General features: G+C 43.9%; 1 protein-coding gene across 1 annotated transcript; it reads right to left on the reverse strand.

Moving 5' to 3' along the window:
• Positions 1–12,575: 12,575 nt before the first annotated feature.
• GMNN (geminin DNA replication inhibitor) lies at positions 12,576–21,252 on the reverse strand. Its single transcript, XM_038392258.2, is given in 8 exon segments — positions 12,576–13,007; positions 13,009–13,088; positions 15,497–15,607; positions 15,685–15,767; positions 16,588–16,726; positions 17,195–17,290; positions 20,189–20,257; positions 21,099–21,252. Coding segments are annotated over 7 exon segments (678 nt in total). The 5' UTR covers positions 20,246–20,257; positions 21,099–21,252; the 3' UTR covers positions 12,576–12,895.
• Between the last annotated feature and the right edge of the window lie 203 nt (positions 21,253–21,455).

A 21,455-nucleotide genomic window follows, 5' to 3' on the forward strand; every position in this document is an offset into this window, starting at 1 on the left:
CTCACCAGTGATGACTGTGAAGCTTGCTTGAGGCAGGAGCATAGTAGGGTCAGGGAGCGGGGGCTTGCCTGGCTCTGCCCGACTGGCACTCCTGCTGGGGAGCGGGGTGGAGGGCTTGCCTGCTCCCCAGCAGGAATGCCGGGTGGACAGAGTGGTGTAAAGCCCCCGTGCCCCAACCGGAATGCCAGGCAGGCAGGACGGGCCAGCCCCCATGCCACAACCCCACTTCCCAGCAGAAGTATTGGGTGGGCAGGGCGGGGCAAGCCCCCGAGCCGTGACTGGAACACCAGGCAGGTAGGTGGACCAGAGCGAGCCAAACAACCTTATAACAGAACATTGCACGACTTTAAATGAGTATGTTCTCTAACAGATCAGCAACCTAATAAGGAAACAATGTTAACTGGGATGACATTATGTGAGGAGTTACTGTATTAAGTTTCCACTCAGAGCTTCCAGATGTGCACATCTAGCCTTAAACTTGGAGATGCAGGTGGAAAGTCTGGTTGAGTTTAGGAAGGGGTTTGAGCAGATGATGGAGCAAAGATATGAGGTATCTGAAGGGAAAAGCTCAGACTCACAGATGGAAGCAGGGCTGGGGAATTTTGAGGAGAGACTGGATGAGGAAAGTGGTCAGTGGAAACATGTGACTCAAAGAACCAGGCAGAGAAAAAGACGGGCTGGTGAAGGAGAAATAGAGCTTAGGAACAGGTTTGCAGAGTTGGAAAATGAAGAAGGGGCTCAGCAGGTACTTGTTGAAGGTGGAAGGGTAAGGAAGAAGAGAAGAGAGGCTAGTCCTATAGAAAAAGGGGAAGAGTCAAGGGAGACTACACCAAATATGAGCCCCAGGAGGATACAGGATGGGTTGAAGAAGATTGCAAGGGAAAATAGGAATGGAAAGAACTTGCAGCCAGAGGGAACAGGGGAGAGACTGGAGAATAGCACTGTCACCAGGAAAAGGCAGGTCTATGTGATCGGGGACTCTTTATTGAGAAGAATAGACAGGCCTGTAACTAGAGCTGATCCAAAGAATAGAAGGGTGTGCTGTCTTCCAGGTGCTAAGATACGGGATGTAGACCTGAGGTTGAAAAGGATCCTAAAGGGAGTGGGAAAGAATCCCCTAATTATCCTTCATGTGGGAACAAATGATACGGCTAGATTCTCGCTGGAAAGTATTAAGGGAGACTATGCTAGACTGGGGAAGACACTTAATGAAACTGAGGCTCAGGTGATCTTTAGCGGGATCCTTCCTGTTCCTAGAGAAGGGCAACAAAGGTCTGACAAGATTATGACTGTCAACAGATGGCTTAGGCAGTGGTGCTATAAGGAGGGCTTTGGGATGTACGGCCACTGGGAGGCATTCACAGACAGAGGTCAGTTCTCTCGGGATGGACTTCATCTGAGTAGGGAAGGAAATAGACTTCTAGGATGGAGGCTGGCACAACTGATTAAGAGAGCTTTAAACTAGGAATTGGGGGGAGATGGATGGGAGATGTCCAGAAAATCTCCACGCCAGATTTTAGCATTGAGAGGGAAGAAGATGAAGTAAGAAAGGATACAGCCGTGGGTAGGAGAATGTATATAAGGAGCGAGGGCAGTGTGGATACTAGTCTAATAGGTTATACTGGCTGTAGAATGACTGTGCCTAATAGGGTACAAAATGTGAGCGAGTCCAAACAGCAAAAATTAAGATGTTTGTACACCAATGCGAGGCGTCTAGGTAACAAAATGGAGGAACTAGAGCTATTGGTGCAGGAAGTGAAACCAGATATTATAGGGATAACAGAAACATGGTGGAATAGTAGTCATGACTGGAGTACAGGTATTGAAGGTATGTGCTCTTTAGGAAAGACAGAAACAAAGGTAAAGGTGGTGGAGTAGCATTGTATATCAATGATGAGGTAGAATGTAAAGAAATAAGAAGCGATGCAATGGATAAGACAGAGTCCGTCTGGGCAAAAATTACATTGGGGAAGAAAACTAGTAAAGCCTCTCCTACGATAGTGCTTGGGGTGTGCTATAGACCTCCGGGATCTAATTTGGATATGGATAGAGCCCTTTTTAATGTTTTTAATCAAGTAAATACTAATGGAAACTGCGTGATCATGGGAGACTTTAACTTCCCAGATATAGACTGGAGGACCAGTGCTAGTAATAATAATAGGGCTCAGATTTTCCTAGATGCGATAGCTGATGGATTCCTTCATCAAGTAGTTGCCGAACCGACTAGAGGGGATGCCATTTTAGATTTAATTTTGGTGAGTAGCGAGGACCTCATAGAAGAAATGGTTGTAGGGGACAATCTTGGCTCAAGTGATCATGAGCTAATTCAGTTCAAACTAAATGGAAGGATTAACAAAAATAAATCTGCAACTAGGGTTTTTGATTTCAAAAGGGCTGACTTTCAAAAATTAAGGAAATTAGTTAAGGAAGTGGATTGGACTGAAGAACTTACGGATCTAAAGGTAGAGGAGGCCTGGGATTATTTTAAATCAAAACTGCAGAAGCTATCGGAAGCCTGTATCCCAAGAAAGGGAAAAAAATTCATAGGAAGGAGTTGTAGACCAAGCTGGATGAGCAAGCATCTTAGAGAGGTGATTAAGAAGAAGCAGAAAGCATACAGGGAGTGGAAGATGGGAGGGATCAGCAAGGAAAGCTACCTAATTGAGGTCAGAATACGTAGGGATAAAGTGAGACAGGCTAAAAGTCGAGTAGAGTTGGACCTTGCAAAGGGAATTAAAACCAATAGTAAAAGGTTCTATAGCCATATAAATAAGAAGAAAACTAAGAAGGAAGAAGTGGGGCCGCTTAACACTGAGGATGGAGTGGAGGTTAAAGATAATCTAGGGATGGCCCAATATCTAAACAAATACTTTGCCTCAGTCTTTAATAAGGCTAAAGAGGATCTTGGGGATAATGGTAGCATGACAAATGGGAAGGAGGATATGGAGGTAGATATTACCATATCAGAGGTAGAAGCGAAACTGAAACAGCTTAATGGGACTAAATCGGGGGGCCCAGATAATCTTCATCCAAGAATATTAAAGGAATTGGCACCTGAAATTGCAAGCCCATTAGCAAGAATTTTTAATGAATCTGTAAACTCAGGAATAGTACCGAATGATTGGAGAATTGCTAATATAGTTCCTATTTTTAAGAAAGGAAAAAAAAGTGATCCGGGTAACTACAGGCCAGTTAGTTTGACATCTGTAGTATGCAAAGTCCTGGAAAAAATTTTGAAGGAGAAATTAGTTAAGGACATTGAAGTCAATGGTAAATGGGACAAAATACAACATGGTTTTACAAAAGGTAGATCGTGCCAAACCAACCTAATCTCCTTTTTTGAAAAAGTAACAGATTTTTTAGACAAAAGAAATGCAGTGGATCTAATTTACCTAGATTTCAGTAAGGCATTTGATACCGTGCCACATGGGGAATTATTAGTTAAATTGGAGAAGATGGGGATCAATATGAACATCAAAAGGTGGATAAGGAATTGGTTAAAGGGGAGACTGCAACGGGTCCTACTGAAAGGCGAACTGTCAGGTTGGAGGGAGGTTACCAGTGAAGTTCCTCAGGGATCGGTTTTGGGACCAATCTTATTTAATCTTTTTATTACTGACCTTGGCACAAAAAGTGGGAGTGTGCTAATAAAGTTTGCAGATGATACAAAGCTGGGAGGTATTGCCAATTCAGAGAAGGATCGGGATATTATACAGGAGGATCTGGATTACCTTGTAAACTGGAGTAATAGTAATAGGATGAAATTTAATAGTGAGAAGTGTAAGGTTATGCATTTAGGGATTAATAATAAGAATTTTAGTTATAAGTTGGGGACGCACCTATTAGAAGTAAAGGAAGAGGAGAAGGACCTTGGAGTATTGGTTGATCATTGGCAGCTCATAGTCATCCTATGTGATATGGCTGTGAAAAAAGCTAATGCGATTTTGGGATGCATCAGGAGAGGCATTTCCAGTAGGGATAAGGAGGTTTTAATACCATTATACAAGGCACTGGTGAGACCTCACCTAGAATACTGTGTGCAGTTCTGGTCTCCCATGTTTAAAAAGGATGAATTCAAACTGGAGCAGGTACAGAGAAGGGCTACTAGGATGATCCGAGGAATGGAAAACTTGTCTTATGAAAGGAGACTTAAGGAGCTTGGCTTGTTTAGTCTAACTAAAAGAAGGTTGAGGGGAGATATGATTGCTCTCTATAAATATATCAGAGGAATAAATATAGGAGAGGGAGAGGAATTATTTAAGCTCAGCACCAATGTGGACACAAGAACAAATGGGTATAAACTGGCCACCAGGAAGTTTAGACTTGAAATCAGACGAAGGTTTTTAACCATCAGAGGAGTGAAGTTTTGGAATAACCTTCCAAGGGAAGCAGTGGGGGCAAAAGATCTATCTGGTTTTAAGATTCTACTCGATAAGTTTATGGAGGAGATGGTATGATGGGATAATGGGATTTTGGTAAGTAACTGATCTTTAAATATTCAGGGTAAATAGGCCAAATCCCCTGAGATGGGATATTAGATGGATGGGATCTGAGTTACTATAGAAAATTCTTTCCTGGGTATCTGGCTGGTGAATCTTGCCCATGTGCTCAGGGTTTAGCTGATTGCCATATTTGGGGTCGGGAAGGAATTTTCCTCCAGGGCCTCTCCAATCTGCCCTGGAGGTTTTTTGCCTTCCTCTGTAGCATGGGGCATGGTTGACTTGAGGGAGGCTTCTCTGCTCCTTGAAGTCTTTGAACCATGATTTAAGGACTTCAATAGCTCAGACATGGGTGAGGTTTTTCATAGGAGTGGGTGGGTGAGATTCTGTGGCCTGCGCTGTGCAGGAGATCGGACTAGATGATCAGAATGGTCCCTTCTGACCTTATTATCTATGAATCTATGAAACTTGTTTAGAACAGTGGCTCATTTGAGCTTTAAACTTGAACTTTAAAATTGCTCAGTGTTGTAGGGTGTGATCACAAATTTTGTCATTAAGAGGTCTAGTAAGGCAAATTTTCATCAGATTTGATGAGGAAAACTGCTTCTCATTGTGCAAACATTTGAGCCTTAATCTGGCAAATACCTGATTAACTTTACTTTGATCTCAATGGGAGTCATTGGGACTACATTTGGTAGTAAAACTAAGCATATGTCTGCAAGATAAGGGCAATTAGGATGCTCAGATCTTCAGATAAAGTGTTTTAAATGTATGCACTATTAAACACTGCAGAGTGGTATTATTGAACTGGTTAGTTGTGTCTGTATTTTAGAGCCATTAGAGAGCAAGAAAAGTTCAGGTGAAGCTTCCTCTCTCCACCATGCCAAGAACCCTTTTTCCTTGATTTTCTCACGATGGTCAACTTCCCTAAAAGCAGGTCCTACCTCTTCCTTGACTGGGGGGAAGGAACAGGGCTTGTAGGTTTCTGAAGTGGCAGGAAGAGCAGATGCTCTCTACCATGTAAAGTAAACAGCTTATGGAGCACATTGACAGGTGGTGCTGGGGCTCTTTTGAGGGAGCTTATTTTGAAGCATGAAGCAGAACCAGGCAGGACTGCAGGGCATGATAAACATACTTATTGCAGTGTACTGAAGATTAGTACATAAGGCAAAAGCCAAGCTACTTTATAGCAAAGATGAGGACTGAAACCCCATAAACTTGGGGAAATTTTACATAACATTCACCGTTCCTTCACAATGCAGAGATTAAGGTAAATCAACCAATTGTTGATCATATAGGTCACTATTAAGTACTGCTATTGCTACTGAGCAATGGTTTCTATCTTCCATTTTAAGCTAAACTGATAGCTGCATTAAACCCCTCCCCTCTCTGAGTATTTTCTGTTCCAAGAGCTAGATAGCTGTCAGTTCTGTAGAAAATATTTTTTTAGTTGATTAGAGTAGTGGTTCCCAACCTATTTACCACTGCGGGCCACATCCAACATATATACAAACATATACAGTAAATCCTCACTTAAAGTTATCCCGGTTAAACGTTGTTACGTTGCTGATCAATTAGAGAACATGCTCGTTTAAAGTTGCGCAATGCTCCCTTATAACGCTATTTGGCAGCTGCCTGCTTTGCCCACTGCTTGCAGGAAAAGCAGCCTGTTGGAGCTAGCTAGTGTGGAGTTTGAACCAGGGTGGACTGGCAGCCCCCCATATCAGTTCCCCACTCCCCTGCCCAGCAGGCTATCAACTGCCAGGCAGTTTAGCTGTCCCCTCCCTCGGAGCTGCTCTAGGGAGCCTCCTGCTTGTTATGCAAGCGATGAGAGGAGTGCTAGTGTCAGGGTGTCTGCCTCTCCCTGTTCCTGATCCCTACTCCTTCCCCCACCATGTTCACGGGGGGGGGGGGGGGGGGAAAGACAGACATGGCAAGGCTCAGGACAGAGGGAGCTTGCTGGCAACAGCTGCTATCTCACCCTGCTGATCTACTTAAAAATGCAATGTACTTAGAGTGGGCTCAGTGTATCTCTCCCACACACACAGTCTCTGCCATGCTGTCTCCCTCCCTCCATTCGTGCTGTCTTGTAGAATGTGTTAACTCTTGTGGGCTCAGCCAAGTGCTAGATCATTTAGCAGCAAGGCAGCCCCTGGGAAACATCCCAGGCTCTGACTTCACCTCAACCAAGCTTCACAATCACTGCTGTGTACAGTATTAAATTGTTTAAAACTTGTACTGTGTATTTATACAAAATAGTCTTGTCTGGCAAAAAAATTTCCCTATTTCCATTAATTCTTGGGGGAAATTGGATTCCCTTATTTGACCTGAAGTAGTGTTTTGCAGGAATGTAACTACATTAAGCAAGGAGTTACTGTACACACACAAGCCACCTGTATGGCCCCAAGGACATTACATACACTATACCTTTGTGCTGACTGGGCTCCAGGTTGAGAACCACAAGACTAGAGTTTTCACTTTTAGGTAAAATGCAAACCTTATTTTAAAAATTCATGACTTATACCTACCACTTAGTTGTCACATTTAGTTTATTAGATGTGGGCTATTAGCCAATATTCTCACAAAAGTCAATTACATTTCAGAGTGGTCCCTTGGTAGCAGCACTTATGCACTTATTCTGGTTCAGCATTTATATTGTAGTAGTATCCAAGACCACTAGTGGGTTGGGCTCTATTGCACTAAGCTGTACAAACAAGTTAGTGCTCTGGGGTAGGGACTAATCAGCTTTGACTCATTGACAAAAAGATTTTTTGTGCTTTCAGTACTGACCACAGCCATTTCCCCCCCTTTTAGAAAGGCAAGTACCACCCCCACACATTTTGAAAAACCCACAGCTCTTGTTTGATTAGTGTCCCTAGGGTGCTCCACTTTAGGAGTCTGTGTGCCCCTGTATCTCTAATTGGAGATTTTTGGTAGCAGTGTCCTGTTGAGCCAGAACATGTGCTCACCCTCCCTCATGGTCTGCCTCCAGGTGATTTAGGCCTGCACAGGTGAACCCCCCACTTCCTTCTCTACTGCCTTTGTCCCTTCCTTATCTGTGTCATTAGCATAAGTAGTGTTTGCTTTGTTAGCTTTCTTCTTCCTAAAAATACTTAGGCTAGTGTTTTATTTTATTCCTTTGGTTTAAAAAGGAGAGAAAAAGGAAAAGAACACTTTTCTTCCCTGTCTGGGGGCATTTCAACCCCAAGCATCTAGTAGATTCAATTTTTTTTTTTCCTTTTTAAACTGAAAAAGTAAAGAATGTTTTTCTGCATATTCCTCCCTGCTGGAAGAGGGCAACTTCCTTCTGAGGGGCTTGCCTGGCTCTGCTCCAAGCAGTGCCTCTCTTGCTGGAAGTCAGTTCCTGTAATGGCCAGACACTTATTGTGCCTGGGAGACCATCACAGAAGTGCTTTACCTGTTACACCTAAAACTGCAGTCTCACAGGAGCTGAAGTAAAAATTCCTCCCTATAGAGAAAACACTTCAGTCTGTACGGGACTCTGGACCTGACCTTGGATCATCCACGGAGCCTTCACTTCAAAAGGGGTCAAGTGGTGAAGAGGAGAGGGAGGTGGGGGGGGAGAGGAAAAAAGCCACTAGCAGACTCCCCCGGAAAGGCTCCTTGGAGCAACTGGCCAGCCAGAGGGGTGTTCCTCAGTTCGGCCATCTCCACACCTATCCCTGAGCAGCTGGCCAGCCAGTGGAACTCCCCAGAGCAGCCACCTCAGTAGGATAATACCAGCAGAGGAACCTACTGCTGTGAGCTCAGCTGCTGCTCCCCTTTGGCACAGTGGCTTCCTGCTGTGGGCTCTGCCCTGCTTTGAGTTCTGCTCTCTGCACCAACAAGGGGTGTCTAAGCTCTGTGCTGCTCTGAGTTCTACTCTGGGAAACTACTGCATGGAGAGGGGACAGTTACTGTACCATCTCTAAAAGAGACAGAAGCCCTGCTGTCAGTTCTGCTTCAGCACCAAGACACCAGAGGCTTCCACTGTCATGCTCTGAGGCAATGGTATCATCCCCTAAGGAGAGGGGACGGTTAGCATACCATCTCTAAAAGAGTGGCAGAGAGAAACCCTTTGGTACCAGATGCAACAAAACTCCCATCTAGGAAGTGTTCTGCACCTTTCCAACCACTGATACTGACTACAGACACCCCCCTGGTGTTCCACATGAGCCCATGTTAACAGGTGCTCCGATACTCTGGAGATCTGTGGCCTCAGTACCCAGGGAGAGAATTACCATACCATCTCTAAGTGGCAACAAACTTTTTGTACTTGGCAAAACTCATTTAGGGAGTGCCCTGCCTGACTATTGGTACTGACAATGTACCATGGACCCTCTGTGGCACCAAATGAGCCCATGGTACTGCATGAGCTCTGGTACCCTGGAGAGCTGATGGTTGTGGTTCTTCCCCAATCCCCATTACTTGGTACCAGGACCCAGTATCGAGCACATCCTGGCACCCAGAATCGCTCTTAGCACTGGGCTGTATACTGCCAATACCCCAGTCAGTGGCACCCTTACCCACTGACTAATCTGACACTGGCCAGGAGATCATTCCCTGGCCCCTCAAGGTGACCCACCACCACACTACATGGGTGGTTGGTGTGATGGAATTGGGGATGACCCTTGCCTGCCTGCCTGCCTCTCCCTGCCAAGGCCATATTGTAACTTCAGGTATACACACACATGGTGTGACCATCTCTGGTGTGTCTCAGAGAGTCCAGATTGTTTGCTACAGCCTGGCACCTGAGCCAGGACAGGAGAAAGCTTTTTCAGAACAGAAAAGGGGGGAGGAGAAGGAGGAAAAAACCCACACCTGAAGAGGAAGCTACCTCTTCAGCACACTTCTCATCTCTCCCAGATGAGACTGCTGCTCACCCTGCATCACTAGATGAAGATTTAAGTACTTTCTGGATCTTATCAAGAGGGTGGCAGACAAGCTGCAGATTCCTTACAGGAGGTGGCAGATACACATCACAAGTTGGTGGAAATTCTGCACACTACCTTCTCATCTAGAATTGTCCTCCCAATTAATGAGCTGATTCTACCAAAATCTGGCAGAGCCAGCCTCCATCACACCAACCAGCAACTGAATGTAAACAAAAGCCACCCTAAATCTCTACCCAAAGAGGCAGGCTTTGTTTTCAGCATCCACAACCAACTCCATCATAGTGGATGTGGTTAATGCATCAAGCAAGCAACATAATGCCAAGTCAACTCCATATGATCAGGCTTCGAAGGTGGCATATTCATTGACATTACTGTTTAGAATCGAATTACTGACCTGTCATGGCCAGAACAATTTTGTTAATCTTGGGAAACCCAGGATGTTTCTGAAACATTACCGGAAACAAAACAGATTCAGACCATTCTTAGAGAAGGTCAGTTAATAGCCAGACCAGTCCTAGAGACACTACTGGATGTAGCTGTTACAGCTGCCAGCCCAGTCTCCATGACAGTGGTACTGAGGTGGCTTATGCCTTTCATCAAAACCACAAAGGTTATGATGGACTTAATGTGTCCTGTATGTTCTGCATAAACTGCCAAGGAGCTACCAGCTCTCTCCCTGTGCAAGACAGCATTCAAACTTTGGAACTGATGCACCCATCACAATGTGCTCATCTCAGCTGTCTACAAGGGATACAGAACAGGACAACCATTAGTCTCAGTTTGAATTCTCATGACAATGAGTGTATACTGAATTCAGAGATGCTTCAAGATACAGCCACCCTTTAGGGAACCTGGCCTATGGATCTCTTTGCTACTTATGGGAACAAGAAAGGTCCTTGTTACTGCTCCAGGGCCAGCTTGGGGAAATGTTCACTAGCAGTTGCCCTCATCTTCCTGGTGGACAGGGCCCACTTGTATGTCTCTTCCCAGTTTCCTATCCTATCCAAGATTGTTGAAAATTCAATGAAACAAAGAGCTATTGTGATTGCCCCTCTTGACTATGACAAGTCCGGCTCCCTTACCCAATGCAGATGGCAATATGCCCTCCTGTTCCTCTGATATCAGCCCCTTCCTCACCTGCTCTCAAAACAATGGGCTGACCCTTCACCCCAACCCATGGGTCCTCCACCTCCAGGCTTGGATCTCTTTTTTCCAAGGCTTAGAAGCAGAATGCTCTAACAAGCTGAAACTCATGGTGCAACACAGCCCAAGCTGACCGCTCCACATACCTATCTACAAAATGGAAACTCCAAGTTTGTACCACTCCAAACAGACAGACAGACCCAACCTCCTCTTCCCTCCCTCTGATTTTACACTACATTTTAAACTCACTCAGCTCCCTTAAGGTACATCTCATGGTGAAAATGGCTTCCCACTTGGCATTTGCTCAACCACTAATGTGTAGATTCTTTAAGAGCATTGGGACTCTTCCCCATGTGACACCATCTGCTCCAGCCTGAGACTTTAACCTAGTTCTCAGGGCTTGGACTAGACCTCCCTCTGAGTCCAGGGCAACTTGTTCTCTTACACCTGTCCATTTCTAATTGCCATCACCTGAGCTAGGCACATAGGAAAAATAGCTGATGGCACACCCATCATTCACAGCCTTTGTCTCTAAAAAAGAAAAACTAAGGCCATATCCCAAGTTTCTCCCTACTTTTTCTGCACTTTCCATATGAAACAGATCCATCTTCCTGGTTTTTCCCAAAACCACATTGTGAAAACTGGGAGACAATTGTGCATATGCTAGATATTAGAAGGACTAATACTTGGACTAAGGACTTTAGGAAATCTCCTAAAGTATTCCTTTTGTCCACAGAGATCCAAAAGCTCTGTGATATCTCCTCACAGACTATCCAAATGGGTATCTAGTTGCATCAATCACTTCGCAAGGGTGCAACTTGCTTCTGTCCATACGCACTCCATGAGATCATTTCCTACCTCAATGTTCCATAGGGATACCCCTATCTCCCCAAACTGTAGAGTAATGATTGTGGCCTCTGTCCATACTTTTGGAGATTATGTGATCGCTGAAGATTTGGCTGCTGACACCACAGTACTCTAGTAAAAGACTCTACTCTGAAGTCCCAGCCTCCAGTGGTGGCTACTGCTCTGGAGTCATCTAAAGTGGATCATCCATAGGGACCCTACTCTACCTACCTTGTGCAGTAACAATGGTTCTTCAAGATGTGTGCCCCTATGGGTGCTCCCAGTCTGCCCTCTTCTCCTCTACTTCAGAGTTCTCTGGTAGAGAAGGAAGTGAGGGGGGGGTTCGACATGCAGTGCTAAATAGCCTCAAGGCAGACCACGAGGGAGGGAGAGCACATGTATGGGCTCAACAGGACACTGCGACCAAAAATCTCCGGTTAGAGGTGCAGGGGCACACAGACACTTAAAGTGGAACACCCATAGCGACACATCTCGAAGAGCCATTGTTACTACACAAGGTGAGTAACTTCCTCTTATGTTTTCCTCTTGCTGGAGCAGAAGAGCAAACACTTTATGAACTACTTTTAACACTGGAGAGAAGTTTTTACACAAGCTGTACCTGGATTCAAGGCGTTATCTACTATGATAAGATGCAGGAAGGGATTACAGGTGTCTAGTATCAACAATAGTTCTTTGGATATTTATCCTCTTCCTTTCTCCACAGAAATCATTTGTAGATTTCCTCCTGAGGCAGCTTAGTCTTTGCCAGAAGCAGCTGGAGACAATGAAACTAACTAATTCATCCACAACACCATCCATGCAAGATATTCCCAAATGGCCATTTTGTTGGGAGTTCACTACATGCCAGAACTGTAACTATAGCATACAACTCACATCAGGAAAGAATCCTATGCGAGTGTAACTTGATGCTGCTAAGCCCTTCTACAGAAGGAAGAGAACTGCCATAACTAGATCCTCTTAGTAGCCCAGTTGTAGATTTTACTTTACAATTCACCCAGAAAGGCTTGCCTACAGAATTGTTACCCTTTAATTCTAGTTTGAAAGAAAGTTAAAACAAGTTATACAGTACTCCAATTTGTATTTCACTGAGCAGTTCCATGAGGCATTAACTAAATATCACTTAGTTTATGCTGCATGTTCATGTTTGTTCAGTGACTGCCAGACTTCTACATCTCCCAGAGTATCAGACTGTAGCAACCTATCCCCCATATGAACCACCTAAGAGGCAGAGTTTTGGTAGAGTTTAGTTTATTCATCAAGTACACATTCTCATGTCAAAGCAACAGATACTATTTACACAACTTAGAAATACATAGTATTTCCATTTTATAGAAGTGACCAAATTCAGTCTAATACCTTGTTTAGGTAGTATACAGCTATTTCCATTGCTACATATTACCAGTTAAAACCCATTGTGAACTTTTAAAGCTTCCACAAGACTTGTAACTTTTATCTGAGGTAAACTTTGGCAGTATATTCTTCCGACAGTCATTTAGCAATTAAAATAGGAAGCCATGTGCACACTGGCCACTCAAGTTTGCCAAGCCATTTTCACAGACTTCTAGCTTTCTTTGTACATGAATCTGTGGCATTCCCCCTAGAATCACATGAGACCTGTGAAGGCAACTCTTCAGAATCCCAATCTACATCACCCTCAGAATCACTCTTCATCCTCCTGCTCAAATTCCTCCAACTCTAGATTTTTCAGTGACTCCAGGCCATCAGGTACCTGCCCAGTTAGTCTCTAGAAGATACAGGAAAGAACTCTTAAGATGTGTTAAAGTTGTGTTTCTATAAGAATGCACTTTAAATCAATATTTTCTATAGAAATTAGAGCACCAAGTCTAAATGCATTCAGTTTTACTGATCACTCACATATTAGCTAAGTCATCAAGTGATAAGGTTATGCTTCTGAGAGTGACAAACCCTGCCTACTAAAAAGCAGACACTCACCCCAAAAATACAGTCTACAATTGCAAGTTGTATCTGGCTTGCTGATATTAAGGTCCTCCAGATTTTCCAGGCAGCTGAGGCAAAGTCTATTTTATCAAAAAGTTCATCTCTTGGTTAAGGGACTTTGAGATCAAGTTTATTACTATACCACTTTAATATTGTTTCCCTAATTTCACACATTCTATTGCTGTGACAAAAGTAAAGTTTATGATGTCAGAGCTTTACAAATAGTGTAACAGCTGCCAAGCCAGAAAAAAAAAAAAGCTCAATACTGACCTGTTGGTTCTTGGACCTAGAGGAGCAGATTTTAGAATTTTGGAGATTTAGGTAACCCAGAACAATTTGTCTAAGTTTTCTCTTTACCAGACATAGCTGATTTTAGAGCATTCAAGAGTCAGCCAACAGCTGAGTTCGGGCTCCATTTAGACCAGGGATGGCCAACCTGTGGCTCTGGAGCCACATGCAGCTCTTCAGAAGTTGATATGCAGCTCCTCATATCGGCACTGACTCTGTGGCTGGAGCTACAGGTCTAACGTGCTGGAGGGTGCTCACTGCTCAGCCCCTGGCTCTGCCACAGGCCCTGCCCCAACTTGACCCCTTCCAGCCTCCTCCCCCACAAGCCTCCTGCATGCCAGGAACAGCTGATCAGGAGGCACTGGGAGCTGATGGGGCACTGCTGATGTATTACTGTGACTCTTTGGCAATGTATATTGGTAAATTCTGGCTCCTTCTCAGGCTCAGGTTGGCCACCCCTGATTTTGACAAACTTAAGTATTGCATTATGAATAATGCCAACCTTCAACTATTCACATCAGTTCAGATGAACACTTTTCTTTATCCCTCTTACAGTAGTTTTGGGGATGGTCTTATCCTAGGACTGTAAATATGGAAGGAATAAATCTATGTACAACCACCAACAAGAGTTGAATTATCCAACTGGAGAATCACCACTGCATATACTTCAGTCTCAGCACTTTTCTATACATGAATTTTTAAGCCAGTTTAGTTAAAAATCAGTGCAAAACCCTGTGCGAGCACCTGTTTAGCTTGTGCCCATAAGCTTACAAGTACAGGCTATACAGATATACAGATGTCCACACTGGGTCTCCACTGGTAAGACCTCTAGTTATGTCAGTGCAAATGTTTAGACCAGGCCTTTGAAAGAAAGATTGTTAGGTTCAAGTCCTCAATCTTACTCAGCACAAATCTCTTTTGGGGGTACTTCTAACTTAAGAGTGCCCATTAGATAGTCACTAGATAAATCACCCAACGTCATTCCAGCCAAGAGTCTGAAGAATCACCCACAATTTACCTTCCAAGAGCCATACCACCTAGCTGAACAATTACAGTTACAATCTGGCCCTGTCCTTCTGGTCATTGAGTGTATTGAAAGTGGACCCAATCCTGGGCCCTGGTATGCTTCTCAGCCCCTCTAGGTCTGGGTAGAATCTACCCACAGATTCTGGCTAAGACACAGGGAAACAGACCTTGCCCAAGAGCCCCTTCTTGGGTTGTGGGTCTAGGCAGTCTTACTACCATAGTCCATAAAACCAGTGCCTCAAGCCTTCTGAGCCCCCTGTTTAAACCCTCTCCCCTAGAGTTCCACCTTGTTGCAAGTAATTCTGGCTCCTGATTTAATCCCTTTGGAGACAAAGTGGCAGAAGGCAAGGAACAAGATTTTCAGAAGAATTTAGCCAGTCACTATCATTTAAAAAAGCCCTAGAGATCTTTGAAAGGCAAGAAGTCCTGAAATCAGCCTGGGGGTGTTTCAGTATTGTGTGTGAGGTCTTGTCCGCCTTTTAGGCAGTGTCCCTTCCTGTCTTCTCTTCAGCAGATTCTGCCTATATGTGGTGGTAGATACCTGAAGGAAGACACTATTGAAGGGTGGTATGTGTCCAGGCTGAGAAACCCCATTTCATTCCTTACAAATCAGAAGGGTCAGTTATATGGGTTGGACAAGCTGATCACAAAGTTCATTTCCCTAGATTGCTTACACTGATTGTTTCTCAGTTACTCACTCAGGTAGGTGTCCAGCACCATTCCTGGGCCAGTACCTGCAGCATAGTAAACTGACCTTCAGGTTTTTTCCCCTATAAGGAATACAAAAATGTACTCAAAACAGAAGTCATGATTTGATGCACACCCCAGTCACTTAAATCAGTTAACACTATGGATTGAAAACAAGTCATACGAGATTACCTCAATCATGTTTGTCATATACTGCACATGTTCTGCAAGTAATACCAGTTCATCATTTTCTTCTTTTAGACGGGCAATTTCGCCATCTTTCTGTTCAATTTCTTTGTGCAGCTAGAAAAAAGAAAAAAGTTTTATATAGGGACTAGCCAAGAGAAAAAAGTGAAAAGGTATTTAACCTAATGAACTACCTTTTCATTTTCCTGAAGCACTTCATACAGTGCCTTCCTTCTCTCTTCAGCCACTTCCTTCCAGTACCGAGAGGGAGGATTTTCTGTAGGAAGAATTTAATATGAAAAATCTCTCGTGTATCTTGTACAAATAAGCCTTGAATTCAAGCAGATTAAAATAAAGTTTAAATATAAAAGAGTTCCATACGTTTGGAGTATTTGTCATTTCAATATTCTACAACCCATTCTGACCTGCTAAAACCCTCCAAAGTGGTTAACAAATGAGCCTTTAGTAACTTGAGAGATTTGATTTGGCAGCTGGGTCAAATTCAAGGTTATACTAATTTGCTTTTGACATAAGCATTGAAGAGCATTTTCTGAAGCCACTTCAATAAGCGTCACAACATGCATTGCAGAATGGTCCCAACTGCAAGACATATTGAACATAGCCACTTCTGCAATGAGTAGCAGCAGAGTAGGCTCACTAGAAGTAGCAAAGGCTGACAACTTCCAAGACACCAATCACACAGCTGGAACCTAGATATTTTCTCTAATTTAGAACAGTAGTATTTTTTAAAAAACTGGGTTGTCAAGTAGTAATATGGCCTCCATTGTGACAGCATGCTAAACTAAAGTACAATTCCCAAAGTTTAAATGCTTTTGAGCCTCATACACTGCTGGCCAAGTCACCTTAAGTGACAGTGTAAAACTTTTAAAGTCTGCATAGATCTGTGTGAATGATGCTTAAGAGGACTTACTCATTTTAATGATCATATATTGCTACCTAATGTTGGCAAATGCCAATTTAACAATTCTATGCCCATTATTTGCTTTTAGTAGCATACCAAAATTAAGTAGTATCGAGATACACATGAAGTTTCAAACAATATGCGATTGCTGGAAGTGTAAAACAAGAAAACATACTTTTTACCATGAGATCAACAGCTTGAGTGACTGCTTTTAGATTTTCATTTTTCTGTTTTGGGTCCACAACCTCAGCTTTGCAGGTCTTTGCAGTTAGCTGATCACTCCAAAGTTTCCTTTTGAACGAACATTTTGCAGGCTGTAATACAGTAAGTTTGGTTTGCCAAGATGCTATTTGTCCTTGACATTGCAAGTGTCTGAAGACATGTAAAAACTCATCTAAGCTATACTAACAGATGGAGTTTCTCCTTTACCTATTGCTTATAGGTATGGAATTTCAAGCGTGGCACAACTTCTTGCCAACTCACCTCCAGATTTCCTGAAGAAAACCTTAACTCACAAAGCACTCAGCCCTCGGACAGCTTTCTTGCACTAGCAGTATAGGTCTGATGAACAAGCATTTCTTCTTGAGTGCTTTCAAAGTATTTGAAATATTTATGCTAGATTTACTATTCAACAAAGCTAAATGATGTAATTACTATACAGTTTAAAGGTTCTTGTTACAGTTAATGGATATTACAGCATCTTAATTGTTCTACATTAAACATAACAGCATTTAGTTACTGTTACAGATTGTGTTGTAGAGTTATTACATCTTAATACTTACTTCATTTATCCTGCCAATAAGGCAACCTGCTGCTGAAGGCTGAATCGTTTTAAGAGTCCGTCTTGGGGGTGAGTTTGCATTGTCTGTGACATACTTCTTGAAAAGAGAAAAGTTTTAACAAAAAGCAGTTAATCTCCTGGATGGAGTAGAGTAATTTATGAAGTTTCTCATGCTACATTAAGGTAAAGCATTAAACTATCAATCCACTTGTCTTTCCTACAGATAGGATTAACAAGCTTTGTTTTAATTTAGTTTAGGGTTTATACACTACAATTACAATATAGTTTGTATTTGTAGCAAAGCTGGATCTTAACTGTTCTATAAAAAGCTGAAGACCTACATAAGCCTTATCTTGGTTAAGGCACTCGGTCTCATTTACACTACAAAATTGAACTATTTTAAACAGGTCAGGTAGCTGTGTTCTAATTGGATTCCCAATTCAATTATAGTGCAAGTGTTCTGTTTAATCTCGCAAATTATACTAGCCATTCACCACAGATGAATGCTTCTGCACTTTGACAACTGTTTTGAGTTGTTAGAGTGATCCTTGTTTTTTGTTCAAGGTTATTTCACCAGTTTAAACTGGAAAACATGCACAGGTAATATACAAGGTTTGTTTGCACTTACATATAGGTAGTAAAAAAAGAAAAGGAGCATTTGTGGCACCTCAGACTAAAATTTATTTAAGCTTAAGCTTTCGTGAGCTATGGCTCACTTCATCGGATGCATGCAGTGGAAAATACAGTAGGGAGATTGTTTCATGTTCTGCGTATACAAAATCTCCCTACTGTATTTTCCACTGCATGCATCCGATGAAGTGAGCTGTAGCTCACGAAAGCTTAGGCTCAAATAAATTTTAGTTTAAGGTGCCACAAGTACTCCTTTTCTTGTTGCGGATACAGACCAATACGGTGGCTACTCTGAAACTTGTCTATATGCAAGTGGCTCTTCAAGGGCTGTATGCATTTAACAGAAGTTCTGCTTCAACCATTCATTAATAGGCATCTAGAATTTCCTTGCTTGGGGTACAACACTGATCCAGGAAGGCTATTGTTTTGTGGAACAGAATATTTATCACCTTTCCTTGTCCTATGTCAATACCTATTTCCTGCATTAAAGCCTTTTAAACCATTAGTTACACTGCCACCATGGCACAGTAAACAATGGTAGACAATCAAACAGGGATAGCAAGAACACAATACCATACAAGCGTGAGAAAGTTACTGATTCACACTGTACTTCACATGAGAAGAGTTCACCTTTCCCACGGTAAAATTTCTGCCACCAATTATCTTGGTGTTGAACTTGAGGACAAATGCCAACTACCGTGGGAACCAGCATTACAGATGCTATTTGCAGCTACTGAAGACTATGATTGGTCAATGTTCCCCTGGCAAAATGCAGTTTTTAATACTATGCCAGGTGCTTAAGTTAACCCATTGTTCATATTTGAGATAATGAGTGAAGCATCCAGAAAAGTGAGTCAACCAGACACCAAAATAAGATCATGGCCATATGCTCACTAAGATGAGCCCAAGAATAAGTGTTGAGTCATGGACATGTCTGATAATGAAAAGTTTCAGTAAAACTGAAACTTTTCATTACACAGATTTACTATTTATCCTTTTAAGGGTACATGATTAGTCTTGTACTTTAAATTTTAAAGTTCCTGTAAGTAAGAATACAGATCTTCCACTATGCAGAATGAGGAACATATGATTAAGTGCCACTCAACATTATAATACCCAAATTACTTCTAGGTGACTTTTACCCCCATGTCTTCCCCTAGACTGAGTCATCCGGGACTTCACCCAACACCCCAAATAAAGTCAAGACTACAAGTTTTTAGGGAAATCTTATACTTGTTCTGAACTGTCCAGAATTCAGATACTCCCCTGACTACACTAATCTTGTATTAGGTACATCATTGCTCTACTTTTATATTAGGAGTAAAAAAAGTCTCTAAATAAAACTATTTGTTTTAGATTTGGATTTAAGACTGACTACATAGTAGGCAAATTTGAAAAAAAAAAAAAGAGTAAAGCAAGGTTATTGGTAGTAGGATACTAACAGCACAGCACATTACCTTCCCTATTAAAGCCAGGCACAATGTGAAGACAGCTCTTTCCTCTGGGCTGGACATTCACCTTGCAAGGTCATCTCTTGAAATTCCCACAGTTTAAAGAGGTCACAAAAATAACCAAGCAACTTCCCTGCTATCTTAGGCACCCCATTTTGGGTTTTACATGCTCTGGAGTCTAGAGTCTCCAATTTTTTGGAGATTAGTATTATGATGGTTCTACTTACCAGTCAGACATTTAATAAGTTGGTCTCCCTTGTGCATTTCGCAACAATTTTATATACACAGAGTATATGAATTATGTAGTGGCATACATTCAAAACTACTACCTGAAGACTAAAGCAATAGTCAAGTGCCTAACTTCATGTACAAAGTCTCATTGTAATGATTTTTTTCAAGCACGAAAGAGCATTGCTTCAGAAAACTGCAAAAGAGATATTTTTTTTAATTAGGATCTTAGTTTAGAGGGATCAAACCTAAGCGCCCCCCCCCCAATCATTTCTTGTGGTTTATTTTCTTTGCTGTCTAAGACCCATGCCGATAAGAGAAACCAGCTACAGGACTGGGAAATGCAGACTTGAAAGATTCAATGCAGGCTATGTGGTTTGTAATTCTTTATCCCTAGGGTGGCATATTTTCAGTGTCTTTGTGAACTACATACCTGTTCTGCAAAAAAAAAAAAAAAAACAGAAGGACTGAGTCTCCAGAGCATCAATCTGACATCTTTCATGATAAGAAAAGCACATGGATCTCTTTTTAGATAGCATTGTAAAATGGTGTGGCTATAAAGAGCTCAGCTAAGTACGGAGTGATTACAGATGCCAGCACAAAATCTGTCATTACAATCTGATCTATTTATTTTCACCTTCATAGACCACTTTAAAGATTGAGTAATGCCGAGTTAGGTTACAGACCTTTATCGTTCCTGAGGCTTTTCCTGCCTCCAATTTCTGCTTCATACTGAAATTCATCTGACTATAAACCTGTGTTTTATAATAAAGGCAAAGACACAGAAAGGCAAATTTATTAGTCAGAGCAGAAAGCACAAGTTCAGTTTGCCCAGTGGCAGGCATGTCTGTCGGAACAAGCCAGCCATGGGCTCCCACCTTCCACAAGGGCAGGCAGCCTCAGCTCAGCTCCACGAGCCCTTCCCGGCTGTCAGTCTCTTGTGACGGGCAAACAAGTACAAAGCGGTGGCACACTTAAGCCGCACGCACCCCTTTCGCCTGTTCACACCACGGAGGGGCTCCTCGGGGCAGGGCGCCTGGACCCCCCCCCCCGCCCAAGCCCGTGTGAGAGGGGCCGCACCGGCTGTTGTGCGGGCACGGCAGACCCCGAGGCGGGGAGCTGCGTCACCCTCCCAGCCCGCGGCATCCAGAGCCGGACGCCGAAGCTAGAGCCCTTGGACATGCGGCGCCCCCGCAAGCCACCCGCCGAAAGCCCCGTTGGAGACCCTCCCTCCCCCCGGCACAAGGCAGAACCGCGACCTTCCCCTTCCCCCCCCCCCCCGCCGGTCTCCCCGTGGCCGGGTTACCTCCCCCGGCCAGGCGCTGACGTGCCCCTTTGCCTCGTACCCCCGCGTCAGCCCCTCGATCCCAGCCCGGCCAGCCCCGCGCAAGCCCGCCAACCGCCAAGCCCCCTCCCCGCACCTGACGGGAGAAACCCGCCAAAACCCCGAACGCTCAGCCAGTCCCGCAGCGGAGCGCGAGCCTCCCCACCCCAATCGCGCGAGACCGCCCGGAAGACGCTGAGCTCCCTTCCCCCTCAGCCCGGTCGCGTTTCCTCTCGCCACGCCACCGCCCAGCAGGGGACCCTCAGACTCACCCGACTCCTCTCCCGCGCGTGCCTCACGCTGCCGTCCTACCGCGCGCGCTACCAGGAAGCGAGACAGAGCGCTCAGCGATCTCGCACGCGCGCGGGGTATAAATAGCCACCCGGCTCACGTCACGTGGTGAGCATTCCTCCCGTGAAGCCCCGCGCGACGCGGCGGGTGGGGCCAGTGAAACCGTGCGTCCCCCCCCTCGCCTCCCCAGCCGCCCAATCCCAAACCGTGTCCTCTTCCTCCTCCGCCGCCTATCGGGGCCCTGCGCGTCAGTGCTACGCCCCGCCCGCGGGAGGAGGAGGGGGCGGAGCGTTGGTGGGGTGGGCTGGGCAGTGGGCGGGAGAAGCGGGGGCGGGGGG

This window comes from Dermochelys coriacea, chromosome 2 (genome assembly GCF_009764565.3).
Source record: "Dermochelys coriacea isolate rDerCor1 chromosome 2, rDerCor1.pri.v4, whole genome shotgun sequence".
NCBI lineage: Eukaryota > Metazoa > Chordata > Testudines > Dermochelyidae > Dermochelys > Dermochelys coriacea.